Consider the following 19,843-nt stretch of genomic DNA (forward strand, 5'->3'; position numbering starts at 1 on the left):
TTCTTTTGATACCTCCTGGATCATTTAACATTCTGCCTAAAGCATCTTTGATTGTAGCAACTCGAGGTTTGAATTTGCTCTTCAGTTCCTTGAGCTTAAGAAATGCTCAACGAGTTAGACAACTGTAATGCCCATCATAAATAATTTTAGGTGGGTTATGAAAGAATCAGTAAGAAGTGTCTCTAGATTTTTTTAAATTAAGGATTAGAATATAAAACTAAACCCTAGATTAGGTTAATAGTAACTTTATTTTTTTGTCAAGTTCATATGTCTAATTGTCAGAAATATACTGAAGCTTCCATAGGGGGAAAAAACTGTCTAACACATGAGCCACAGGGCTTTAAGATAAAGTAGATAATATTTTTCAGAAAAAAAAATAGTTATCACTCATAGTGAGTCTTAGAGAAATTTCTTCTATTGATCCTTGACACTATGCAGTGTCATTAAACAATGTCTGCAACAACACTCATAAAAAAAGGAAATAAATGCATTTCCTTTTTAGGTTTCTTTAGGACTGGACACATTTCTGCTTCTCATTGCAGGCATGTTGTAAGGATTAGTAAACACAATTATATAAGGAGCCAAAATAGTACAGTCCTAAGTATGTAAGTTTCTGATCATAAAATATAAAATTAATGTTTAGTAGTAACCTACACATCCTTGTATCAAACACCTAATAATCTTATTTTTACAGCTGAGTTTTGACCAACATTTATCATTTTTAGTCAGCAGAGAATTCCTATATATTTTCTCAGCAAGTGCCTAGAAAATGGACTTTGCTGCCTTGCTGCCTACGGCTATACAAATATCCCTACATTTTAGATGAGTTCATCTGTGGTTTTGGTGGTATGGTTGTAGACCCAAATATCTCTACATTTTTATGGTCAGATGAGTTCTAAGTAGTATTGGCACCTTCCTGTGAAACTGAGAACCTTATCCAAAAGCTGCAGTGCAATCCTGAAGGTACATGGTTCGAATTCACCAGCTGCTATGTGGGAGAAAGATGGGCAGTCTCATCCTGTACGATTAACTGCCTCTGAAAACCTGGTGGAAGGTCAGCTTTCAGTCGGTTCTGACGCAATGCTACTCAACAATCCAGAATGTGGATCTGATTAGAAAGCCATTTTTCATACTTTCCCAGTAGATATATCAGATACATTTTTAGAAGTCATTTGGGTTCTTTAAGCTTAAGAGCTTAAGTTCACATTTTTATAAAACAAAGTAGTTAAAAAAATAGAATGTCTTTAAAAATAGTTATCTTTTTAAAATCTTGGATCTGAAACACCATTATGACCTTGGATTGTTTACATAAGTCATTGTGGCCTTTGTCATCTGTAAGAGAAATAGACCACTTAGCTTCTCATATTGCATTTTGGCCATTTTCCCCCTCAAATATTCTAGTTTGACCAAATTTTACCACTAAATTGTCCAATGTTATGATGGAGGTTACTGCAATTTTCCTAGATAATATTTTGTGATCTTATCAATATATGATCATATTGAGCATGTCAGTATGCTAGTTGTGATCATAGTGATCATGTTAATATACTGTTTACATAGAGAAGTTCATTTCATATTTGTCTGTTGACTCTTTAATGATAAATTAATTTCATATTTTCCTGTGACTCTAATAACTGTTCAAAATAATGAACTAACCAAGATCCTCTTCCTGACATAGTCTAAATGGGAAAAGACACTTCAGGGATTTAAAAAAATACACTTCGGGAAGTTTTTGTAGTTGTTCATAGAAGAGAGGAGAGTGGACCTTCATTCCAACAAATTATCTCTTTTCCTTCTGCTTAAGTCACTTGTAAGTACACTTTGCCAAAAAAGATCAGGATTTTTAAACCGTGTGTGAGAGCATAATGTAAGTGAACTACATGAATATTGTCTGTACCATTGAATAGAAATGGATTAATAGCTGACCATCCAGCATGTTTTCAGAGGATGTAAATCCCACAGCAGAAGACTTCCACCTTTCTCCTGCAGAGCAGTTGGTGGATTCAAACCACCTTTGAAGTCCCAGCACAAATCCTTGCCACTAAGCCACCAGAGTAATTAATGTTTTTGAAACAGCATAGTACAACTAAGAGTCTTAACAGTATAGGTAAATAAAGCAATTTTCACTGAAAGTGAGTTTGAAAATGCAAAGGCTGGAGGGGGGAAAGGTCTGCAATCCTCAATCCCTTTCAGAATTTAGTAAGCCTGAATTTATGGCCTATTGACTCTGTATTTAAATAATTAAATACTTAACGTTTAAAGGAAGAATGATACCTTTTCCCCTTGCATTTACTTACTAGTTACTGAAATTCTTAAAAAAATGTCAATTATCCCAATTTTAATTTCATCATCCACATTTTTATTAGTAATTAAATTATGGCAGTTTACTATGTCAGCTTAGATTTATTCTGGTTTTCATGGAATGAAACATTTACTATATAAAGTATGTTGGGTCATTCAGTCACACTGTTCATCTGTTGTTGTGTACTGTCAAGTCAGAACCAGCTCATAGATGACCCTCTAGCAAGTTTTCAGAGGCAGTAAATCATAAAGAAGGAGACAGCCCTTCTTTCTGCCACAGAGCAGCTAGTGGATTTGAACCACATACCTTTGTGCTGCAGTGCAGTTCTTTAACACTGAACCACCAGAGCTCCCTCACTGTTTATATAGTTAGTCTTATTTCTGATAAATTAAGTCTTTAATTTTTAAAATAAAATCTGGTAATATTTTTTTAAATATTGGGTTATTTTTTTCCGTCTTAAATCCTGACTCTTGGATAACATAAGTTATAGGTTAAAAAAATATTTCTTCCAGCATTCTCAGCTTTGTCTTGGTGAGGGGACATTACTATAACTGATCCATGGAAACCACATAACATGCATAAACAGTATAATTTTTTATTTAAAAGATGAAGCCTAACAGTGTTTTAAAAATATAAATTGAAATTAAGAATATTATCAATTAATAAATAGTGATGTCACCATAGTAACTTGTAATGACAGTCACATCAGTGATACAGATTTCTTTTTATAGGAATTGGCCCATGGATTAAGTGAACTCTTATCACATGAAGGCAATGTTGAAGAAGATTTCTATTCAACATTCCAGGTACTATTAAAGGCAAATAGCTTTCTACTGTCAATATATCTATATAATTGTTATTTATTATTAAGTACCATTAGAAATGATGAACAAGGGTTAATCAGTTAACCCTTATTCATCATTATGTAAAATCTTAGTCTAAAGGATCTTAACCTAATAAAGTTGCAACAGTGAGAGAAGCATGTAGGTCAACAGTTAATCATGGTACTTAAAGACACTTAGCCAGAAGAAAGGGTACTCTACCAGGCAACTGGCACATTCCGTTGACTTGGTTTTTTTCTCAGCGTTTCAACTTCTAAAAGTAAGGCTCTCCGTTATGCTGAGTGAAGTCAGTGAGTCATAAAAGGATAAATACTGTAGGAGACCACTATTGTAAAAGGTCAAGAAAAGGTTTGCACACAGAAACATTCTTTGGTGGTTAACAGGGATGAGAGGAGAAGGGAGAGTAGTAATTCACTGAAGAGTTGACACACAATAAATAACAGGAAGTGAAAGAAAGGCAGTGTACAGCAAGTGGGAGAGCAGCACTAAGGGCCAGTAACCAAGGAAATCACTGAGAGGTGCATCAGTAAAAGACAACAAAAAGTAAATAGGATTATGCACACAGCCTGCAATGATAATAAACATCTGCAAGTGGATGCATGGATAGACATGCAAATACTCTAATTACAAGTAGCATCTATGATACATGGATCAACAAGCAAGCTAAACAGACGTGAGAAGGTGAATGGGACTACACTAATGAGTGTGTATAGGTTTGGCAGAAGATAGTTTACACAATATGTGTTTGTATGTGTAGTAATTATATCCAGAAATATTGAAGAGCATATGGGGGGCAGAGTTATAAAAATGTCATAGCTATAACCAGACACTTTGAGAGAATGTCTTACTAGGCTTGGAGACTTAGCATATCACAGTCTCGGGGTCAATTAGGTCAACTGCCATAACATACTACATAAAGACAATGTTTTACCTCCTACTTTAGTTACTTGTGAATAGGTTTTTAAAAGCTTGCAAGAAGCCTCTGTAAAACTAGCAAAGGTAACATGGAGATAGCTAACTCCACAAAGGAGAGCTGTCCCCATTAACAAAATACAATAGAGTATAAAACTGATCCCAGCAACACCAGACATGTCCCTTCCACTCTGCTACACCTACTTATACTACTTTCTGGATCCAAAATTGGTTGCAAATGACCACAAAGACTTTACAGAATCTCTTTTTACTCTCAGTTGTGGAATATTAGGGAAACAGGGAAGTGGTGGGGCAAAAGATATCACACCATGAAAGAGCCTATTTAGTGACTAGCAGCCCAAGCCAGGTCAACAGCAAGACACATTTCCTCAGTTAGCTCATACAGCTCTCAGTCAACAGCAAGATACAGTCCCTCAGTTTAGGCAAGTTCTCAGTGAGCAGCAACATACTGACACAGGATCCTTGACCCTGGATCCATCTGGCTCTGTCAGGCTGCGCTTTGCCATAGTCTCCCTACAGTCTGGTTAGCACACACACTCGCTTATGTTGACCTCACAGCTATTGATGTTGAAGACGCTGACCAATGGTGAGCTGGGTATCTATCTTGCAGGCTGGAACCCTAGGGAGGAACAAAGACGGTGTATAAGAAAGCTATTCTCAAGAGTCCTACCAGCTTTTCATCTTTCCTTGTCCAGAGCAAGTGAAAAAAAAAAAAATCAAAGACTCATGCATACAATTAGTCTAAAGGGCTAATGGCCCATGCACACCAGAACCTCTTCCCTATCTAACTCCTCTGGTCAGAATCACAACAAAAAATCCTGGACAGAGAGGGAGAAAAATTTAGAGAGCAAAATTGAAAGTTCTTCCTTTTGGACTTATTACTCTACTAGACTAGGGGAACCCCCTGAGACGGGGCAGCCTTCAAGCCTGGAACTGACCCCTCCTGCTGAGGTCAATGTTCAGCCTAAAAATAGGCCTGTAAAATGAATAGCACCAGGAAGAAATGTACTCTGCAATACAGTCAACTGTATAAGACCAAAAGGGCATCATTTACCCAGTAAGGAAGCTCAGATGATGGAGAGGGCAGGAAAGAAAGAGAGCTGGTAGCAAGACCCCTGGGGAGAGCGTGGGAGGAGCCCTGTCAGGGGGAGGGACTTGCAACCAATGGGACAAAACAAAATGCATATACCTTGTTAACTGGAAAAATTAATATGCTCTGTAAACTTTCACCCACTAATTCTAGGTTTCACTAATTCTAGGTTTGTTTTTTTGTTTTTTTTAAAAAAAAATCATCTGCTGAACCCTCAATACTAAGAAGTTAGGCCTAGAAACTAGTGGCTCAGCCCGAAATTGCCACACCTCTAACAGAGGTTGAGTAATGGAGATGACGGTGTTCCACATAGCTATAAAGACCTGAGTATCCCCTGGTCTTAGTGGCCACATGAGTTAAATGTTTAACTTTATTTAGCAAATAAGATTAAGCTAAAGCCCAATTTTAAATTTTTTTTAATCTCTTAATGCTTTTTTTACCCTTTGTTCTTAATCCTTTTTGTAATTTGTATCATGAGAAAGCAGGAAAACCCACCTCATAACCTTCTGCTTTACATTTAAGACTCTCCAAACGTAGTCTTTGGAGCCTACTATTCTATTAGCCGTACCGCTAAACAAGCTATGATGACATCTCCCATTAGGTTTTCCAAGAAGAATTTGGAATCATCAAGTCCTATAATTTAAAGCCAGGAGGTGACAAAGTTCCAGTTACCAATCAAAATAGAAAAGGTAGGTTGACTATTTTTTTACTTCAAATGGATGAGTGTTCACCTACTGCTTTTAGTGTTTAACAGAAATAAAATTATTTTACAGAGTATGTACAGCTATATGTAGACTTCCTTCTCAACAAATCCATCTACAAGCAGTTTGCTGCATTTTATTATGGATTCCATAGTGTGTGTGCTTCAAATGCCCTAATGGTGAGTTTAAGACATTAAATTAATGCTTTTGGTTAGATTTCGTAATACTTTAATATTTGGTCAATAATTCTTGACCTGTTTTAGTCATTAAACTTTTAAAAGAAGGCCATGTTTCCTACTTTGTTAAAATGGAGCTGAAGATGAAAATATTTCTTTCATTTTCCCCCCTTCTGCTATACAACAACTCTGTTTTCTTACTCTTTCTTTTAGAATTTAAAAAAAAAAAAAATTAAAAATCCCTGAGTGGTTGAAGAGATCTTACAGCTTCGAGGTCTTAGTCCTATGGAATAAACACAGAAAACAGTTAAATCAGTGGAAGTCTTACTTTTTTACTGTTATGCCTGCTGCTTCTGGAGTTCCTCAGAAACTCTGAATTACCTTCTACCCATAGAAAGTCATTTGTATCCAAAGCCATGGCAGGAATATGTTGCTTTGACTTCTCTTACCATGTAGCTTTGCTATTTAGAACATCTTGTAGAAAATACTGTAAATCTCTAAAGAGCCTGTGTTCTTAACCCCAGCTCCCCAGGACCACTTGTACCTGCCTTCAGCTTTACTGTGAGGGTTCGGCATAAAGTCTTTCATGTGAATTACTTTTCATAGAAAAGAAACGGACTTTACAGGCTACTTTGGGGCAGAAGCAATTGTGTTTACATTCTCCCCAGCTTGGTTTAGAGTAAGCTTTGTCACCTGCCTTTGAAAAAGAGGCAATTTATTGAGCACGAGAAGAGTTTTATCTGTGACACACACAGTAAGTGGTAGGGGTAGGGAGGAGAGAAAGGCAAGAATTTAATGGTATTGCAACTTCCCTCTTTTTGAGAATTTTAGTCTTATTAAGTGGCAGCCTAATCTGTAGAGAGGAAAGAACAAATGAGCAATATCAGACAATGTAACCAAGAATCCAGACTGTGCAGTGCGCACTGAAAGGAGCCGGAGAGATCAGTGGATGCTGGAGTAGCTAAGGAGCTTATTCACGCTGGGTTTAGGGAAGAGTTGTACTTGGAATTCATGCTTCGTCTCTTGCTCTAGCACACTGTTAATTACCATTTGCAAAAGGGAAGCTTAATGGCTTGACCAAATTGATAAACTTTCAAAAGCAAAATTATCTTGCCTCAGTAGGAAAAATCTAAATGGAGAACAAACAAGGTTTGATTTACTCTAAGACAAGCCATTATTTTTGGTGCCTTGGCTCTGTAAAAATAGTTTCAGCTTAATTTTTTCTTTTTTAAATCATTTTTTCATCTTTTTTTTTCCTCTTTACAGAGCAATTATTTTGCCATTTGGCTATTCATACGAATTTTGCTTTGTTTTTCATTTCAGCCTCCACGTTCTAATAGAGGAGCACTCCTCCCACTTGCTCCCTTTGCTTCTCATTTTCTTCCACCTTTGTATCCCCTCCTGCCTTCTGAACTTTCTCCCTGGGCAAATCCTGCCCGTAGGATTTTGATTGATTCATTGATCTGAGGAGTGACCATTTCTGTGGCCTCATTGGTCACCTTATGAGCATGTCTGTTGTTTGGCTGAAAGTTGAACCACAGGGATGAATTTCATTCCAGGCTGCTGAGTTCCAGGTTACTGAGAGCCTTAGACTCAGGGTTTCACCAGTCGATATTAGATCAGCAAGGCTCCTTTTGTTTGTGACTTTGAATTTAGTTCCACATTTTTCTCCCACTCTGTCCCAGACATAGTACCGTGGTCCATTTCAGAATAGTTAGCAGTGGGAGCTGGCTTCAGGGTCATGGAGGTTGACATTCATGTGGGACATTCATCCTGCAGACTGGTTGTTTCTCTGCATCTTTGATAGTCCCTGGAAAGAAAAATAGTTGTATCTTAACTAGCTATTCACAAGCTTTTTTTTTTAGCTTTTATCTTATTTTATTCAATATATTTGAGATAATCATTCACATATTTAATCTTACCCTTAAAAATAGGCACTACTTACTTTAGTACAAAACAAACCCTTTACATATTCACACTTATGTTAAGTGTACAGGAAAAAAAGTTATATATTAAACACTGGTAACGTCTAGAATATTGTGAAGGGAGATAACTTTTTTTTCCATACAGTACTGTATATCTGAATTTTTTTACAACATATATTTATGGATTATTAATAAAAATTTTCTTTTTTAAAAGGTTTTTAACCCAAGCTTCTGCTGTTTCAAGGAGCCAAAAGAAAGTCTGTTCAAATATTCCTATTTTGCTTGTCTCATTAATTTATTTACTAAACCTTTTTGTTCACTCACAATATATTCACAAGCTTTTAAGACCTCAGTCATTACTCACCGAGATAGGATGTAACATTGATTTTTGGACGTTGTGTTATGCCAGTTGACCTTGATGTCCCCTCAAGGGTATGGTGCTGAGGCAGTTCATTCCCTCAGGATGTTTTGTTAGGATTCAGTAGTTTCCATAACTTTGCCACCTGTTGGCTCTAACATTTACGTGTATGTAATTACAGCATGTACAAATAGGTGTGGAGAGCTATCGTCTGACAAAACCTCCATGTAATCATGAGTTTTGAGTGCCTTTCACCTGTCCATGTTCATTCATCTGTCCTACTTAAGTTTCCAGTAATAGATTGTGCCCATTATTGCAGATAGGGTAGCTGATGCAGTCAGTGATGTTTACCTTTGTTGTCTGTGTCTCCCGTGTACTTCACATCTTTTCTTTCACTAGTGATACTGTGCTGATCACCCCCTTATTGTATATTGTCTTTCCCTTCTTTAATGGTCATTTTTTATAAATAATTCTTGGCAGCTGCTTCGTCCAGAAGAGGTTGAAATTCTGGTGTGTGGAAGTCCTGAACTGGATATGCATGCTCTGCAAAGAAGTACTCAGTATGACGGCTACGCTAAAACGGATTTGACTATAAGGTGACCTCTTTGCTTCTAGTGATGGGGTTGCAGGAGAGAGACTGAAAGAGAAAGTGATTCCTTTGCTTGGGTAACTTAAGATCTTTGAATCAAGTATTGTTGCTGTTGTTATGTGCCATCAAGTTGCTTGCGATTCATAGCGACTCTGTGTACAACAGCTCTGAACCCTGCTATGTCTTGAGCCAATTTCACTGTCTCTGACACATCTGCCCCCATTACCCTAGTCACTGAGTCAATCCATCTCCTCCAATGTCTTCCCCTTTTGCACTGTCCCTCCACCTTTCCAAACATAATTTCCCTCTCCAAGGACTGGTTTCTCCTTGCAACATGCCCAAAGGATGTCAGACAAAGCTTCAGAATCTTTGTCTCCAAGGAGCAGCCTGGTTTCACCCTCCCCAAAACAAACATGTTTGGTCTTCTAGCAGTCAATTGATATAGTAAATACTCTTCTCCAGGACCACAACTCACAGGCATCAATTCTTCTGTCATCCTTAGTCATTATCCAGCTTTCTGATGCATAGCAGATAATTGCAAAGGCCATGGCCTGAATTGGGCACACCTTAGTCTCTAGACTGACATTGTTGTTCTTAAGTATACTGGAGAGGTCCCTGACAGCAGATTTTCCCAATGTAATTTGTCTTTTGATTTCCTGGCTGCTGGTTCCAAGAATGTTGACTGTGGAGCCAAGCAAACTGCAGCTGTTAACAGTCTCAATCTCTTCACCATCTGTCATGTTACTGCCAATCATCCCAGTGGTGAGAATCTTTGTTTTCTTGATGTTGAACTTCAATTGATTTTGAAGGCTGTGGTCCTTGACCTTCTGCAGCAAATCCCTCAGTTCCTCCCCAGTTTCAGCAAGCAAGTTTGTGTCATCTTCATAATACAAGTTGTTGATGAGCCATCCTCCATACCTGATGCCACATTCTTCCTCATGGAGACTAGCCTCCCAGGTAATCTGTTGCACATAGAGATTGAAAAGGTATGGAGATAGGATGCATCCTTGACGTACACATTTCCTGATTTTGAACCATACTCTGACATCTGCCTCCTGGACGAGGTGCTAGACAAACAGACACTGGTGTAGATGTGCTCACCAAGTTGTGCCAAGAAACCTGGAGGATAACCACCTGGCCAGTTGACTGGAAGAGATCCATATTTGTCCCCATTCCAAAAAAAGGTGACCCAACAGAGTGTGGAAATTATCAAACAATTTCATTAATATCAATCACATGCAAGCAAGATTCTGCTGAATATTATCCCCAAATGACTGGAACAACACATCAGCAGAAAACTGCCAAGTATGCAGCCTAGGTTTAGAAGAGGCCATGGAACTATGAATATTACGGCCAATATTAGAGTGACATTGTTGTTCTTCAGTACTCTGGAGAGGTCCCTGACAGCAGATCTTGGCTGAAAGCACAAAGTACCAGAAGACTGTCTATCTGTGACTTGAATCAAGTATAAACTAATGGATATACTGTAGAGTACTACACTGTCTTCTTTTATCCTTAGAAAATAACATGAGAACATTAAATATTAAATCACTTAATTTCTTGGCAGAAAGTAGTAAGTTTCTGCAAAAATGTAGAGATTTGAATGTTTTTAAAAATTGCTTCAGTCTCAGAATTTCAAGTATGTTAGACATATTAAATAGCATTTCAGTTGCACCATGTTGGAAAAGGAAACCTGGTAGCATAGTGATTAAAGTGCTTGGCCACTAAGTGAAATATTGGCAGTTCAAACCCACCAGCCACTCTGAAAGATGTGCCCATCTGCTTCAATAGAAATTACAGCCTAAAACCACTTTGAGGCAGTTTTACCCTGTCCTGCGGAGAGCTCTGGTGGCCTAGTGGTAAGAAGTTGCACTGCCAACCTATCTGTTGGAGAAAGAAGAGCAGTCTCCTCACATGTGATTTAGAGCCTCTGAAAACCCACTGAAGGGTCAGCTATGAGTTTGTTCCAACTCAGGAGCACATAACAACAACAACAAAGAGTAAATGTGAATCAACATTAATTCCATAGCTGTGGGTTTACTTTTTTGGGTGTTGACAAAATAAAACTTTTAAAATTATATAGAAGGCAAAAGATAACTTTTTGTTCTATCTGCTGAGGGAGCTCTGGTGGCCTAGTGGTAAGGAGTTGTGCTGCCAACCCAAAGGCAAGTGGTTCAAAATTACTACCTGCTCCATGGGAGAAAGATGGGCAGTCTCCTCTCGTGCAATACACAGCCTCTGAATGTCCACTGGAGGGTTAGCTAAGCATTGTTTCCACCTTGGCAGCACACAGCACCACCTGTCGGACTGGAGCTACTTTGTCTCACATATTTAGGACATGGTATCAGAAGGGGCTAGTCCATGGAGAAGGACATCATGCTTGTGAAAGTAGAAGGCCAGAAAAAAAGACCAGCCTCAAGACAATGAAGAAGACGCAACATGATGCCTGGAGACAGTGTCTGCAGTGATGGGCTCAGACTTAGTTGTGATTGTGAGAATACACACAAGGAAGGTCTGACCAGGGCTTGCTTCTGTTGTATGTAGGGCCACTGTGAATTGGAATTGGCTCAGTGTCACCTAGCAACAGTTCTTGGACTACCTTTATAACTTTTTAACAATGGAAGTTGAAAATGTAATTTACCTGTATGTAAACTTTAATATTCATTGATTTTATGTGTCTTTAAGAAAAGTCTTCTGATTTTTTTTGCTCTCACCCCTAATTGGCTGAATTCTTCATTCTGGTATATGAGACTTTATCAAAACAGTTTACATGCATTTTCTTCAATATTATCTAGATACTTTTGGGATGTTGTACTTGGATTTCCTCTTGATCTTCAAAAGAAGTTGTTGCATTTTACAACGGGAAGTGACAGAGTGCCTGTAGGAGGGATGGCTGACTTGAACTTCAAAATCTCAAAGAATGAAACCTCGACTAACTGGTAAGTTTCCAGTTTGTAATTTTATTTTACTTTACTTTATAGGTTTTTTCCTAAGAGTAATAATAATTATGTATTAGTAATCAGGAGATTGATTCAGTCTCAAGTAATTTTTATAGAAGAATCTTAACAGTAAACTTGACTTTGAAATGAGGGCAGCTTTGGTTTAAAGTTCTGTGGTATTGATTTTTGAGATCTGTTGTTAGAGAGGGAATGCCCTGGCTTTGGTCTCCCTTGCCTGGTCAAAGAATTGGGTTGAATGGGACACAACAGGAAAGTCAATGCCACAGAGACACCAGACAGTGTACAGGAATATTAGTGGCCCTTAAAAGAGCTATTGTCTGACATGATTGAAGTCTCAGCATGGGCCAAGCCCTTGTTGCAGCAAACAGAGTTTGATCAGAGCCCCAGAAATGCCGTGGTCACCAAGATGGGGATATCCAACTTGCCAGGAGCGAAGGGTAGGAGGTTGGAGCAAAAGTGAAAGTAAAGACAGTACCTTCCAGAGAGAGGAATGGATCACTCTGCAGAAAGGAGAGGAGTGGACAGGATGGTAGGCTGTGCTAGGTTAGGTGCTTATATGGCCTCCTGGAGCCAAATTTATGCATATGAAGGATAGTAGTGTCCCAACTAATGGGATGATGTTGCTGGAGGTTGAGGTTACTATGTAGGCCCACTGTTCATGAGCTCTAGCGGCATGGCCCACAGGGAGTTGCTGCACGAGCCCAATGGCAGCATCTCTGGTGGTTGGAATCCAGCAGCCGCTCCATAGGACAAAGATGGGCTCTCTCCTCTGTGCACTTCACAGCCTCGGAAAACCCTCTGGAGGGAAAGCTCTAAATTCTTAACTCAAGATTGAAATGAGAGAAATCCCCTGTAATAATGTTGTTGTGCCATCGAATAAGAACGGACCCATAACTGACACTCCAGATTTTTCAGAGACAGTAAGTTGTGCAGGGTATTGTCCATCCTTCTCCGTGGAGCAGCAGGTGGATTCAAACCACATGCCTTTGAGATTGCAGCGTGGTTTCTTACCTCTAGGCCACCAGAGCTCTCCCCTAGTAATAGTCATATTTTTTTTTACTTTTATATCTATATCTCTTTGTACATCAAAGGGATAATGCTGATGATGGCTGTGCATTATTTTCTAGTAATGTTAGTGGTTTAATGCTAATCTGCTCTTTTCCCCCCAAATACCTAGAAAATACCTTGAAATTTCTAAAGGAATTGGAGTAGATGCCATCTTTGGTTGTGTTTTTTTTTTTAATCTTCTGCCGTAGTTGTTGAACCTTTTCTGAGATCAGCCAGTTCTTTCTTTCATTTTAGAGCTAGAATCTCTCCTTTCTGTCCCCACTACCTCCACTCTGGTGCAGTTTTCAGTTCATTTCAAGCTTATTTAAGCAAATACCTCTCTGATTTGCCTGCTGAGGTTCTGCCCTCTGTTAAGAATTTTATCCTATTAAATCCGTTTTCCTTAGAACTACTTTGATCATGCTGCTTCCTTGGGCAATAGATTTATTGCTCCATCAGCCTAAATTTTACAGCTTGTCAAATAAAACCCTAAAGTCTTCTCCCCAAAAATACCCTTCCGTTTTCTTTTTTCTCCTATGCTTTAATCAACTGGTATTTTGCTATTTCTGTGTGTTTTCCTCTGTGCTGTTAATTTACTTTTTTAATATGGGTGATGTTTGTTTATTACCTACCTCCCTAACTCAACTCAAGTCACCTCCCTACTCATGAAAACAAGTCCCTGCCTTGGAGGTAATTCTGACTCATAGTGATTCTCCATCAGTTTTCCAAGGCTGGAAATATTTCCAAAAGGAAATATTCAAAATGCTTACGTTACATGTTATGCCACCAGGGCTATGCACATTCTACCTTTCCTTAAAGATCCAGTTTGATGATCAATTCCTCTGTAAAGGCTTAAGCCAGTCATTCCTTCAGTGAATCTGCAAATATAGAAATCATATGGCCCTCATTCTATTTTACCTTGTATCTTAGTAATTTTGTTCCCCAAAAGTGCTTATACAACTTTGTATTCTCCCTGTAGCCATCCACATAGTAAATGAACGACTGTTAATATCAACATTAAGTTTATATATATTTTTTGAATTAAGAAACTTTTAGACAGGATTTATAAGACTGAAGATGAAAACAATTCAGAAGAAGCCTTTTCAGGTGAACATATATTGGCTTACTAAAAATACATTTTTTAGAATATTTTATATTAGCAAAAATGTTTTTACTACCACAAGTCCTCTGTCTATTTGTCGTAATATTCTTTGGCAGATATATAGTACCAGAAGATGAGCCCCTCATCAGGTTAAAAAGTTACTCAAAATACAATTGAGGAAGAGTTTCCTCTCCAAAGGGTAGAAGCAGTCCTAATAATGGAGGTGGAAGAAAACTCTAGGGACTTCAGCTGCAGATGTGTCACAACTCAAAATGAGAAGCAGCAGCTTCAAATTCCAGTAATTGTCAGAACAAGAAATGTGTTAAGTATGAATCTAGGAAAACTGGGAGCCATAAAAAATGAAATGCAATGTATAAAGATTGATCTTTTACCATAATGGTCTTATGCAGTATTGTAAAAATAGAAAGATAACTAGTAAGATGAATAGAAAAGGCCAGAGGTGGAAGGGGTGAGGGTGTAGGGGGCTGCTGAGGGGGCAGGGGAAGGGTATGATGGGGTTGTGGAGTTTGGTGGGCAGAGGGAGAGGGTGAAGGAATTAGGAAGTGGTAAAGGCGAGGTGATAGTGAGCAAAGATCAATGATGATTGGTTTTATAAAACACAAATGTATGGGAATGATCAGATGAAATAACAATGAATGAAGGAATGTTTGAAACACAATGTATATGAATCAAACACAATGTATATGAATTTTGTATGCAAGTCAAAAGAATTGTTCAACAATGAATGTATTTTTTTTCTTTTTTTCTATAATTATATTTTATTAATTTTCATAAACATTTACAGAGATTTTGGGTTTCCATTCATTCATTGTTACACTATTCTCTCTACCCTCCTCCCAGTTTGTTCTTGTCCAAATGCCACAGTGCTTGTCAAAGCCAGTTCTGATTAATCTTCTTTGTCAGTGTGTCCTTTGCCATTCCCTATCACTCCTCCCTGAGAGAGACTTCACCCTGAGTCATAAGGAAAAGGGGACGGCGTATTCTCTTAGCTACTTCCTGCTGAAAAGGGACGCTGTGGGTTTCAGGGTGAAGATCTTCTCTCACTACTCTAAAGGGCCCCTTTGGCAGTAGGAAACACATAGACTATTATGGAGACTGATTTTGGAATTTAGATGCACTCTTATTGATTGTGCTTGGCCGTACATGTTCATATCCTTGAAGCTGTATCATGGGGGGTTGCAACCTAGAAGACACAGATCAACAATGAATGTATTTTTTTAAGGAAAAAGCAAACTGGGTGAGGGTCGGGAGGAAAATGTGCAAAAATGAATAAAGGGAAATCCAAGTTTTCTGTAAACATTTGTTAAAATCACAATTAAAAAATTCTTTTTTAAAATATAGATATATCTCCTTTTAAAAAAAAGACTATTGATGGTTTAGCCATTAGGATTAAATGGGCTGATTTTGAGATTTTTGATTGGATAAACATGACTTCTGCTACCAGAAAAGGTAGATTTGAAGGTCATTTCCTGATCTAACCTGACATACAACGCTGTCAATAATAGGATAATGTCTATATCTACAATGAAAACCAATTAGTAAGACTGTTAACTCAGATTTACATACCAACTACTGTTGACAAAGCTGAAGAAACTGAAGATTCCTTTTTTTTACCTATTTCTGCATTCTGAAAATGATTAACCAGTAATCAAGATGCATTGAAAACTGCTGGTGATTGGAATGCAAAAACTGGAAATGAGGAAAGATCATTTGCTGGAAAATAGGACCTTGGCAATAGAAATGACCACGAAGTTTGGTTGGTTGGTTGCTTGGTTGCTTGGTGTTGCTGTTGTTTTAAGAAACAGTGCTTTATTTTTCCAATCAAGTGACCAAACTACTGGATCCTAAGGCCTCAACAAGTGTTGTCTTTGCTCTCGTTAAATAAGAACCTTCACTTGAGTTTTTCCGGGTACACAGCAGTTTTGTTTCTCCAGCTATTTCCATTTGTCACAGTTACCAGATAGTTTTAACTTAGTGATTTTTGCTTTCAAGGGATTCTGTCATGTAAATCCTCATTTCCAGTGCAACAACTGCTAGCTAGCAGTATTATATCAAAAGTCCATCCGTCAGGATTTCTCTACCGAGGTAGGCCAAGAAGTCCTGCTTTTGACTGCCTGAGCTTCATCTGCTGAATATGGAGAACACACAGATCTTCTAATAGAGTTTGGCAAGGCCGACAACTTACTCATTACCATTTTCAACAACAGAAATGGTGGCTATATATATGTGGCCCTCATGATATGGAATAATAAGAATCAAGTTGGTGGAAAAGACACTGATGCTCCAATGTCAGTGTGAATGGCAGAACAGATCATCAATTTCTTATGTGCAAGTTCATGTTGAAGCTGAAGAAATAAAGGGCCAAAATACAACCTTGGGTATGTTGTTGTTGATTGCCATCAAGTCAAGCATGACTCATAGTGACCCTATGAACAGAAGGCCTGAAGCCTTTCTATAGTTATCATCATTTATCAAAGTTCATGGAGTTTCCAGAGGCATGTTGTTTAGCAAATGGATGCCACTCCTGCTATCCTGCCTAAATTCAGAAACCATCTCAAGAATAAATTTGACTCATTGGAAACTATTCACCAAAGACTAGACAAGATGCAGAGTAGCATCATATGTGAAGAATGCAAATTCAGACAAAAACTCATTGCCATCAAGTCTGAACAAACTCATAGCAGGCCCACCAGTAGGTTTTCAGAGGCAGTAAATCACATAGACAGACATTGCCCAGCCTTCTGCCATGGAGCAGCTGATGGATTCAAACCACATGCCTTTGGGGTTGCAGCACAGCTTCTTACCAGTAGGCCACAGGAGAAATCCCACTAAAGAATGTAGAGTAGCAATGGAATAAATAATAGCAAATGGGATAAATAATAAAAAATAAAGTAAAAAGACTGCACAGATTTCACCAGGAACTGCCAGAATTCAAGACAAATTCAGCGGAGCACATGAAGTATATAGAATATCGTTGCTGATGTCAGATGGATTTTGACTGAAAGAAAAGACTACCAGGAAAATGCTTGCCTGTATTTTATTGACTTTAAAAGGCCAACTGTATGGATTATAACAAATTATGATGTTGTTGTTACATGCCGTGAAGTTGGATATGACTCATAGCGGCCTATGAACAATGAATTTGAACCTTGTCCTGTCCTGTTCATCGTCTCTCACGTACTTGAGCCCATTGCTTCAGTTACTGACACTTAATTGTTCTCATGTTGGACCTGACCAAAAACCAGGAGGCAGCTGTTCAAACAGAACAAAGGGATATTTGTTTAAAGGAGATTCAGCTTAAAAGATTTTCATCAGTCTTATATCTTTCCATCATGAGCGTCAAAATCCTAGCCTCCAAGGAGAGACTTGGTTTCACCCTCTCCAGGAAAGACCTATTTGTTTTCTTGATGGTCCATTGTATGTTCAAGTCTCTTCTACAGGACCAGAACTCTAAAGCATTATTCTTTTATCATCCTTAGTCATTGTCTAGCTCTCTGAAGCATAACAAGTAATTGTGAAGATCATGGCCTGGATTGGGTGCACCTTAGTCTTTAGACTGACATTGTTGCTTTTCAGAACTCTGGTGAGGTCCCTGACAGAAGATTTTCTCCATGCAATTCATCTTTTGATTTCCTGACTGCTGGTGTTAAAGAGTTTTGGTTTTGGAGCCGAGCAAGCTGTAAATCTCTTCTCTATCATGGTGCTACCAGTTGGCCTAGTGGTGAGAATCTTTGTCTTCTTGATGTTAAGCTTCAATCCATATTGAAGACTACAGTCCTTGACCTTCTGCAGCAAGTCCTTCAGGTCCTCTTACAGCTACTGTATTCCGGTTATCCTTATTTCAGAGATCATCTAGTGAGCACTCTGGTGGCTTAGACATAAGTGTAGTAACTTAGACACAAAAACTCACACAACTCTAGGATTTCCAGAGTGGGGAAGAAAGCTCCTTATATTGAAGACCTCTTTAAAGGTATTTTAAAATGTTAACAAGCTAATACATCACTTTGGGACTAAGATTTTCCTGCCTCAAGCCATGATATTTTCAGTTACCTTATATCTATGCAAAACTTGGCAGAGAATTAAGGAAGACTTATTACCGAGACATGACACTACCTGGACACAGCGACAGTGTGCCTCTAAGGGCAAGTTCAGTATTCTAACTAAGAGGGGCTCTTTCACTTCTTCTATAAGGATTTCCATCGCAGAGCCACTAGATATTTGTTAAATAAAAATGTTAAATCTTTACACATAAGAACACTGATTTTTTTTTACTTGTACTAATCTATATTTGAATCACACATGTTTCTGTCAGTTTAAAGACCTTGAACAAATTATTTAACGTGAATATATACATGTCTTTTTTTTCTCACCAGTAAAAAGAATATTAAAATAACCACTTTTTAAGTTGTTGTGACTTAAGTGAAACAGTGCATATTAAAGCATTTAGCACAATGTTTGTCATAGACCAAGCACTCAGTAAATGCTGATCTTAATGATTTTAAGTATTTTAATATAGAAACTCAGAGTTTAATTTCTAATAGTGCAAGCTTCATTTCAAATGTTCTCCTTTTCTCTGTTTTATTCCTCTGCTTTATTTTTATTCATTGACCTTTTTGACAAAACTTTGGATGTTTTGGAATTCATAAAGATTAAAGGAAAAGTGAAAATCTTAAGTAGAAAATCTTAAATGATAGAAAAATCTTAAATGAAGATAACAATGTTGTCAAGACACTGAATAAGGGAGTTTAACAAAAGAATTCAAAGGGTGAATATTATTACATGTACCTTGGAGGCAGCAGCATTAAAAGTATGGGTATCAGGTTTCCCAGAAATGCATTTTTTATTATTATTTACTAATATTATTATTACACAGTCAAGAAGGCACTAATATTAGTACTTGTGTTCCATACTGTATTTTATTTAAATAGCTCATGTAATCTTACAAAGCCTATTGGATCTTCTTTTAGGACTGTCCCTCCATTGAGTTTCCTGGGGTGTAAATTTTATCATTTAACTGCCAGGAATGTGTATTCTTTTATTCAGAGGCACACCTCCCTATTAACTGTGTCACCAGAGCTATGTCTTGTCACGTTCACAAGGAAGCTCTGATTTGGAGATCATATGGTACTTGAACCAGGTCCCACAGCTATTAAGTGAGGGGAAGCAGTATTCAAACCTAGTTCTGTCTTACTCCCAGAAGAAAATGCAGAAAATGTCATCAGAACAGAGAATTGATGGTAAACATAGCCCAAGTGTACAGAATGGTGTTTGATAGATGGTAGGTTTTCAATTAATATTTGTTCAATGGAAGAATAATTGAATAATCTCAACATTGTAAGATAAATTTCTGTGTGTGTATCCTGGTATTTTCCCGTTTTTTTTAGCATTCCTTTTTTGTATGTGTTTTAAAATATACTGTCTTTACAAAAATCTCTTTCTTAGGTTACCAGTGGCCCACACTTGCTTCAATCAACTCTGCCTACCCCCTTACAAGAGCAAAAAAGACCTGAAGCAGAAATTGATCATTGGAATTTCAAATTCGGAAGGTTTTGGACTCGAGTAACCTAGAAGACTTGAAATAGAATACTTTTTATATGTAGCATTCACTTCCCTCTTATTGTGCCTTTAACCTTTTCATGTTTCTGTCTCAAACACCTTGACAAAGCTCACTAACTTTAAAATACTGATTTTCTAAAATTAACTATGAAGTATTTCAGTGAAGGCATGATTTTCTAAAAAACACAGAAATTGCTTCCCTGGGGACAAGAAGAGGGAGTAAAGCCAAGTGTGGGTCTAG

General features: G+C 37.9%; 1 protein-coding gene across 1 annotated transcript in view; it reads left to right on the plus strand.

Annotated features, from left to right (window-relative positions):
* The window catches only part of HECTD2 (HECT domain containing E3 ubiquitin protein ligase 2), a 93,907-nt gene extending 74,298 nt beyond the window's left edge, over positions 1-19,609 (plus strand). Inside the window, exons 16-21 of the mRNA XM_006880408.1 lie at positions 3,034-3,108; positions 5,769-5,856; positions 5,941-6,047; positions 8,808-8,923; positions 11,712-11,855; positions 19,489-19,609. Coding sequence (XP_006880470.1) covers positions 3,034-3,108; positions 5,769-5,856; positions 5,941-6,047; positions 8,808-8,923; positions 11,712-11,855; positions 19,489-19,609 — 651 coding nt within the window. The remainder of the gene's footprint in view (positions 1-3,033; positions 3,109-5,768; positions 5,857-5,940; positions 6,048-8,807; positions 8,924-11,711; positions 11,856-19,488) is intronic.
* Positions 19,610-19,843: the final 234 nt, after the last annotated feature.

This window comes from Elephantulus edwardii, unplaced genomic scaffold (genome assembly GCF_000299155.1).
Source record: "Elephantulus edwardii isolate Elephantulus edwardi_28Jun2011 unplaced genomic scaffold, EleEdw1.0 scaffold00007, whole genome shotgun sequence".
NCBI classification, from domain to species: domain Eukaryota; kingdom Metazoa; phylum Chordata; class Mammalia; order Macroscelidea; family Macroscelididae; genus Elephantulus; species Elephantulus edwardii.